The 8,406-nt window shown below is 33.0% G+C and overlaps 1 protein-coding gene and 1 long non-coding RNA gene across 2 annotated transcripts; both read right to left on the bottom strand.

The window, feature by feature from the left end:
• Positions 1–2,246: 2,246 nt before the first annotated feature.
• Positions 2,247–4,822, bottom strand: LOC133805894 (suppressor of mec-8 and unc-52 protein homolog 2-like). Its single transcript, XM_062244037.1, has 7 exons — positions 4,807–4,822; positions 4,604–4,721; positions 3,903–3,951; positions 3,726–3,815; positions 3,489–3,557; positions 3,261–3,404; positions 2,247–2,396 (listed from the first exon to the last, which is right to left on the bottom strand). The coding sequence occupies exons 1-7, from the start codon at positions 4,820–4,822 to the stop codon at positions 2,247–2,249; spliced, it is 636 nt and encodes a 211-aa protein (XP_062100021.1).
• A 630-nt stretch (positions 4,823–5,452) lies between these two features.
• On the bottom strand, positions 5,453–7,985 carry LOC133804886 (uncharacterized). The gene is made up of 3 exons (XR_009878688.1): positions 7,784–7,985; positions 7,023–7,073; positions 5,453–6,105 (listed from the first exon to the last, which is right to left on the bottom strand). It is a non-coding gene; the product is annotated as an uncharacterized LOC133804886 (long non-coding RNA).
• Between the last annotated feature and the right edge of the window lie 421 nt (positions 7,986–8,406).

Raw genomic sequence — 8,406 nt, 5'->3', positions numbered from 1 at the left:
TCTTCTTCTTTTTCTCGGCTATGGACAAAGGGCTTTAGCTTAAAAAACTTGCAAAATTTTGGACAGATCCCTAAATTATTATTAAGAAATTTTAAATTACTTCACTATGATCATATAACATAGTTCAAGGACACGAGGGATAGCGATGAATCTCAAACAAAATGTCGTAAGGAAAATGAAAAGAACCTTTCATCTACTCCTCAACGGCGTAAGCTTGGTGGTGGCCCGCGAATGGAAGTCGCACTGGGTCGAAGGCATGCAGAGGTGGGCTCGCACCTGGGGTCACTTGGTTCGGGGGTTGGGTTCACGGGTGCTTGAGATTTGGAGCTTGGCTTGGAGAAAAACGGGTGTGAGGATGGTGGTTAGGTGGTCAGAGCTGAGGATGATGGTGGTTACGGGAGTGCGGCTAGGGCGAAGGGAAGAGAGAGACGCGAAGGAGAAGGGGAAAAAAGGTATGAGAATTGGGTCTCTCTCGGGTCTCACAAATTTTGAGGTCAGAAATGAAAAAAAATCTAAGTGGCGCCCTTTTTTTTATTACCGCCCTTTTTTTCACAAAGTGGCCCATTATAGTACTCTAGCATAACACTTTTTTATTAGTATTATATTCATGTGTTATGGAAATGGGTATTTGGTGTAGTGTATTCAAGTAGTCTTAAATATTCAACATATTGAAAAGTTACTACTTTCAGCACAAAATATTATACAGCTGCCCAACACAAAGCCTTCAAAATTAAGTATCATTTTCTATTTCGTTTGTCACATCTGCAAAATAAACAAAGAAATATTTTATTGTTATTATCTAGCATCACAAATTACTTCAAGAAAAATGCTATGGAAACTTGAATCTCAAACTTCATGAGAGCAAACCACATGTGTAACCATTTGAACTACCCAAGAATCGATGATATATACATACAATGAGTTTTCTAAATATTGAATGTTCAGCTCTGTACCTGCAGCTTCTGCTTGTTTTGATAGGGTGCTGAAAGTGGTTGGATTTGGGCACCCTGGCTTAGATAATATTGCAGCAGGGACTGATTTAAAGAGACTGAGAATTGGACTATCTCCACCATCTTGAGAATGTAATATTTGCAGCCAAGGGGCTATTTACATGAAGTGTAAGGTATCTACTTCTCTCTGTTCAGCATGTGAGATGGCAACAATAAGATTCAAGTGGCCAAAAACACTTATTTCAACTTTAACTATCCAATTAGATGGTATACATCATGTTTCAGGCATCTCCAATTCATTTTGAAGACTTCAGTAAAATTATAGCAAAAGCAAGGACATCGACAATCTTAATTTTATAAACAAACTCTAAAGAAAAGTCTTCAAGTTCAAGTATAATAATATCATATACTTGCCAAACGTCCATCAAAAGGAAGCAATCCAATGGACTTTGGCAATGATTCTTGCAATCCAGTGATCATTGGTTCAAGTGTTGTTAGCTGAAGCAAGTAGGAAGAGATCATTATGCTAAATAAAATTTAATTTGTTTTGAAATACTGGATGCGAATAAGGACTTGTAATGGATAGGAGGAACACCTTATTTGATATATGATCGAGAAGTGCCCTAATAAGCCAAGGCAGAGATCTCAATCCTAGAAGCTTGACAATGGAGAACAAATGAGGAATTCCAAAGAAATCACTATGAAGCCGTGCAAAACTTTGATGAGCCAAATTTAATTCCTATCACGCCAAAAGCCAATGTAGCAGAAAATAAGATTATCCAGGGAAATCAAATATATGATGGAAAACATTATTATACTTAGTTATTAGTAAAAAACATAAAAGTTGATCTCTGATATTACTTGTGGTGCATGGGAAATAGATTAGTACTTGAGTGCCACAATAGAAATTAGGCTTTGCATAGGGAACTGATGGCTGTTGCACAGGAACATGTGGAACCTTTGATGATCTAATAAAACGCTGGGTAGTGTTGCAAAGGATAAATTTTGGCAAGAAATCATTTTGCATCTCTGACCATTTCTGAAAGACACAAATTGATTAAGAGAAAACTCACAATAAACGCTCCAATATTTAAAAAAAAAATCGCGTCTTATATTTTCCCACACAGTAAATAAGATCCTTGTGTGTGTGTGTGTGTGAATACTCGTTCTATTAATTTTAAGCTAAGAGAAACTACCTCTACTCATTCTATTAATTTGAAGCTAAAAGAAAATGCCTCTCAAGTGACACAAGTCAGTTAGAAAGCCTCTCATATTAGAATAAAGAAGAAAATGTTACTAAACCTGTGAAGCAAGTCGACTAGAAAATGACACGAGAGATATATTTTCTTGCATCTCATTCATCATCAAACTGAAGGAATCTATTGAAAGATCTGTTGATAGCAAATCATGAGCATGCTTCAAAATATCTACTAACTTTTCCAACTCCTAAAACCATAAAATCACATTTAATGAGTAAAAAAAAGAAAGAAAGGAGGTGTCTCTCAATGCTCCATGACAAAGGCAAATAAAGTCAATCAACTTTGCATCAAAAGTAGACAAAATTAATTTGAAAAAGAAACCAATTTCTCTTATTATTAATTATGATATAGCTTAGTGTTGTTTTTTATATTTGAACTTTTGTAGGTACGATATACCTGCAGAAATCTTATTCAGAAACTCATTTCGGCCAAGTTGAGTGGTATCAGATTTTAAACAAGAAACTGGAGAGTATTGTCTACTATAACATCCTCCAACTCTCGCTCTTGCTCTGGCTCGTTCTCTCCATTTCCCTTTCCAACTGTTTCATATATATATATATGTGTGTGCGTGTGCGTGTGCTTACAAATTCATATGGATATATGCTTGAAAATTATACAATATAACAAATAGGTTCAATCTATGAAAAATAATTTCTGCAACTAAAAAAATAAGATGTCAAAACCATTATCTTACCATAAACAAATAAATGCACATAAACAAGAGAATATGGAGGTCACCATGTATCAAAACAAATATACACGCTTAATAACTTCAATTTAGCATCAAGATGATATAAATCGACAAATAATTCCTCATCCAGATATAATTGTACCTTTTTTCCCTGGAAAGACTGTTTTAAGTTATACCAAATTTGACTACTGGGACAATATATATTTATAGAGCTTCCAGGATAAATTATAATAACGCTTAGAAATTTTGGTGTTCTTATAGATTATATTTGACCTCAAACAAAGAAAATCTCAATACTATTTATGAAATGAAATAAACAAATAATGACATGCTTGGAAATATCCACAAAGTTCAAGCTACAAGTTGCTTGCAATTATTTCCTTTTACATCTCTATCCTTATTTTTGTTTTTGAGAACCTTCCCAAAAGATCCAAGACGTAAATATGACATGATTTTAGAAATTCGATCAAGCACAGAACCATCTACACTGACAGTAACCATTTCCTGCCCAATGACAATTGCATGAAGTTTTGAATAAGATGTACATTACTGAAAATAAGATTGTACAAGGGTTCCACAACTTTAAACCTCAGGCTGTGGACAGTCAGCTCTACTCCTATGCACCATAGTCGGAATGTCATGAGAATACCCATTTTCCTGGTACAAATGGAAAAAGGAAAAGCATCAGAGCACTAAAAATCTTACAGGAAGATTAAATTATCTAGGACGGGCCTATGGCCAAATTAATTCCCATTGCAGAACTTTGAACATGTTTGGGTGGTAGTAGAAATATAAAAGTCAATGAAAACAATCATTATAATTTACCATGTTAAAAATAAAAGCCATTCTACCGGGAAGGAACATTTCATTTGACTTGATAGCAGTTTGGGGCTTCACTATCCATTGATAAACAGACTGAAAACACACGTAAGACATATGTTAAGCAATTTATGATCTAAAAGGAATAAAATGGCTCTTTGTTTATTCAGAAAATTAATGAACCTTTGCAGTCGCAGTGCGAAACAACAACTGTTGATCTTCCTTGGATGCCCTGTCATAGAACAACATGAATCTATTAGTGCAGGTGTTACAATATGGCTACATTACTACCTCACATGAATTGAGAAAGAAAGAAAGAAAGAAAAAAATGGAGAAAGAAAGGTCCTCTGTTTTCAAAAGCAGTATCACCCCCTAAAAAATGAAAATACAAAACAAGAAAAAGTAAACAAATATTTGAGAGCAAGAAATCAAAGTTTTTAATTGCACAAGTCTCTTCTTCTTTTTCCCGAAGCATACCAACTGAGGTTTCATTAAGTGTTGTTACAGAAATAAGAAATTAATATATGTCAATAATTGTCAAATCATAACAAATGAAATTTCACTTTTCCATTAAACAACCTGGAGTTGGATGTCTTCGACTTCAAGACATACTAGACATCAGATTTACACAATGCATGTGTATCATATTCTCTAATACACACATATGGCTACTAAAACTCTCAGTTAGTTTTCACTTAATTTGATCGGGTCTAAAATGGCATCCTTGTTAAATCAAAAACAAAATTCAGAGCTTTTACCCACATTCATCCTAAAGCAAAAAATTATTATAATAATAAAGTAGTTAGCATCTACATAGTTTGAATCCATAAAACATGGCAGACTATAATGGCTCTTGAAGTTGCAACAAAGAATATGCAAGTTACCTAGGTTGTTTTCCATCACTTTCCTCACCAGAATCTGGCTTCTTGTCGATTTCACTCTGAATTTTATTAAGTAAATCATAATCCAATCTTTTCACCAGGTGAGTATGCTCCACATCACCTGAGCAAAAGATAGAAGGGTTTTCAGCTATAAAAGCTAAGCATCTCTAAATAATATACTTCATACACAACACCAAACAAGTAACATTGTTTACTAAACATTGTTTATAATTAGTCATCCAACATAAAAGTTGAAAATTGCAGCAGTGAAAGAAGCTGTAAAAACAGAGGAAACCAAAGCACATGCATATATAGAATTATCAAAGGAAGTACAACATCAGAAGAAAACCTAAATGTAACTTCAAAAGCAAGAGAAATGGTAGACATAACAACATCAATAAAACTAGAAGCAGAACATAACAAGTCTGGCTTTCCTTTTCTAGCTAATTACTGCAACAAGCTACAACACCAACACAAACAAGCCAAAAAATACATGTTGCGAGTAGGACTTTGAGAGAGTTAAATATTGAGAAAGAACACGTAGTAGGACTTGGAATTATGAGCAATCCTAAATTCCAAAAGCTTTAAGAATGCAAATTATTTTTCTTTAAGTCATCTTTTAGTGAGAAAAATGAATTATTATTTTGAAATCATGAAAGTAATATGGTCGTGTCAAATAAAATACATGTAAGCTAACAAATCTCTAAATACCTTAAATTTATACTCCAACCAAATTAAAGGAGTCTTATAAAATCTATTAATTGAAAGTTAAAAAACTGAAAGAATAAAATATGAGAAAAGAGAAAATAACATATTTGAGAACTCCACTGCCATGTCACCAGGCTTCCTCTCTATAACATCTTTCTAATTGTCCACTACAGAGTATTTTGACAGTTAAAATAGTGGATCATGTACATAGAAATCCCTCTAGAGCATATTTCTTTAAAGGTCTGAAATTAAATTATAACTAGACAGACCACACAAAATGAAGAAATGCTAGTTGATAAACAGAAAACATATCCCTTAGTATCAAGACACAAACCTCTATCAAAATAGCCAGGTCAATCACCAAGCTTGTGACATATCCCAAGACAAGGTCAATGACACCTCTTGCAAATGATGAAGATCCAATGCCTACATCAATCTGCAAAATAGACAGTTAAGCTGTCATTTTCTACAATTTAGTATCCCATAGAGAAAAAAAAAGAGGTTTGCTAGGGCAAACTGGTGAGACTTTAATCCCACAGTAGAGAGGCATCATTATCATATTACTTCAGTAGCCAAAGGGAAAAAGTAAATGTTTCTGTAAAACTGAAAACTTAACTTCTCTTTATTTAGTGTAACAATAAAAATAATTAAAGAAATAAATAATACTTAACGTGACATACCTCCATAAACTTGTCTTGTTTAAAATATTTGCAAGTGAAAGCTTTCCCCAGTAGCACGCTTGACCATCTATCATCCCTTACCATTGATTAAGACATTAATTGAGTTTACTAGAAAGCCTATAACATAGCAATTCAACACATTCTCAATTTTCCCTCATTGATCAGTGATGATAAGTACCAAGGAGGAGCAATAGCAAAGTCGTATTTCAAATTAAAAAATAAAATCCAATGAAATTAAAGAATTAACTTACCAGTCTTTGCTTCTCAAGTTGGTAGGTAAGCAGCTCATTGTATTTATTAACAGTCTGCAGATAAAATTTAGCACTATAGGGGAATGAGCATATTACAAAATAAAATCTTAACAAATGAAGCAAAGTATTTAATAATTAAAAAGAAAAGAAAACTGCATTACAACTTCAACTTCGCTGTTCAAAAGTGCTTCAGTAAATTTAAAATCAACCCCTTCACAGATTTCAAGTCCATCATTAACATCAAGACAATGAGAATCCTGTTCAAATTGAGAAATTTCATACACACACAAATATAAAAGAAAAAGTCAAAGAGAAAAAAAACCAACAAAAACAATAAAGGATAAATTATTACCTTCCACAGCCAAAAAAGCCACAGATAATACACATCCAGAGATTCTCAGAAGTTTGGCAAATGAGTCACCGACAACAAAAATCCAAAGTTTAAAGCACAAATAAGATGTTTGACATCAAGTAACCCGATTTAACATCTCAGAAGTCCTCATCAACTTTTAGGCAAGTAAGATGTTTGAAAATCTGAGGAAAAAATGACAAGCACAAATATTCTTTAGTGTATAAGGTCATTTTTTGTATGTAAAAAATAAATAAACAAGAGAAAATGAAATCCCTTGAAATTCTAATTTTTTTTCTTTCCCTTTCTTAAAATACAATTTCCAAACAGAAATGTAAATAAAATTGTTCGCATGTTAGTAAAACCATATCAAATCGACTGAACAATGGAAAAATAATAGATTTCTAGAGTCCACAAGGAAATAAAAGCCCAACCTTTCAATCTTTATCACTTAAAAGACCATCAAGAGCAGGGTGATTCAGAAACTGTATAGAAGAAGAAGAAGAAGAATCATTATTTTTAAACAATTCATTAACCAGAAAACAGAAGGCTGTAATCTCTTTACAGAAGTTAAAAGGAAAGGAAAACACAGATTACTTATAGCAGTTGACCAAAAGGAAGGAATAGACTTTGCTATATCATTTCAAGAGATTCATAAAATATGGAAACCAACCTCAAGGAACAATGCACCTAATTGGTAACGTGACAAAAATTGCAATTGGAAAGATGTGGATAAGAACTTGCCAATTGCAGTATATATCATGAAAATTGTACACTTCACCCAGTGGACACTAGACTGAAATAACAAAATTCAGTAAGAAAATGATAAATCAACAAATACTTTAGTCCCTCTGATCGATTTGTAACAGGAATAGTCCATGCATTATAGACTAATTGTTCCCTTTTTAAAAGTTTACCAAATTGGACTAGTATGCATGTTTTGTAATAAAACATATGGAAAACTATCTGTACAACTTTCAAAATTCAGGTACTTATAAAGCAACTTAAGATACACAAAAATAGAACTTCGAAACATATTATTAATAACTAGATTATGACATGAGATTAATCATCAGAGCAGAAGAGTAAACACGAACTAAGTCTCTATGATCAAGAAAGGACTCAAGTAAGAAAAAGCACTATCAATAAGGGCCTACACTTGGCAGCACCCTCCCCACAAAATGTTGAAACTTACTTTATAATAAAAAGAGTAGTAGATCAGTGATGGCTTTCTTTAAAATGTGAGAGCAGAACTGAATACCCATGCTCCAATTATTAATTTCTCAAGAGCTTACAAAACCTCTTCCCCTCAGAAAAATAAATAATCACAACAACAATAATCCAGCAATGATTTATTTACGGAATTTTGGACTTATAAATTAGAATTAAAAACTTATGATTACCATATTCTCCCAACCATGAACAAGCAGATATCACAATAACAAGAAGCATCTCAGAACTAAAAATAAAATGAAAAACCTGAAGCATTTAGGACACATCTCTTGCAAAGTACTAATTTAAAGAAAGGAGAACCAACCAACCTGTAGAAGTTTATTTAAGATAAGAGGCCCCACATATTGAGAATATCATTGCCAATCTACAAGTTATAAAGTGAACAAAAAAATATGTAATGAAAGTAAAGTTGATATCTGAGGGATTCGGCCACCCATGTATATGGCAACCATCATCCATCACAACCATTGCCCATATACACTATATTCCTCAATTCCATTTTCTTGCTATGTATATATATATATTAAGTTTAAAAATGAAAAATAATTAAAGAGATCTGTAAATGTAATTATAATTAATTTGGAA

The sequence above is a fragment of the Humulus lupulus genome, chromosome X (genome assembly GCF_963169125.1).
Source record: "Humulus lupulus chromosome X, drHumLupu1.1, whole genome shotgun sequence".
Taxonomy (NCBI): Eukaryota; Viridiplantae; Streptophyta; class Magnoliopsida; order Rosales; family Cannabaceae; genus Humulus; species Humulus lupulus.
This window is presented reverse-complemented; position numbering and strand designations above follow the sequence as displayed.

Excerpts from the sequence above, each read along its gene's own strand:
- LOC133805894 (XM_062244037.1), bottom strand. Across the intron at positions 3,816-3,902 it reads TTCGCACTGCGACTGCAAAG|TCTGTTTATCAATGGATAGT; the intron begins GTTCATTAATTT and ends GTGTGTTTTCAG. Across the intron at positions 3,558-3,725 it reads TGGCTTTTATTTTTAACATG|GAAAATGGGTATTCTCATGA; the intron begins GTAAATTATAAT and ends CATTTGTACCAG.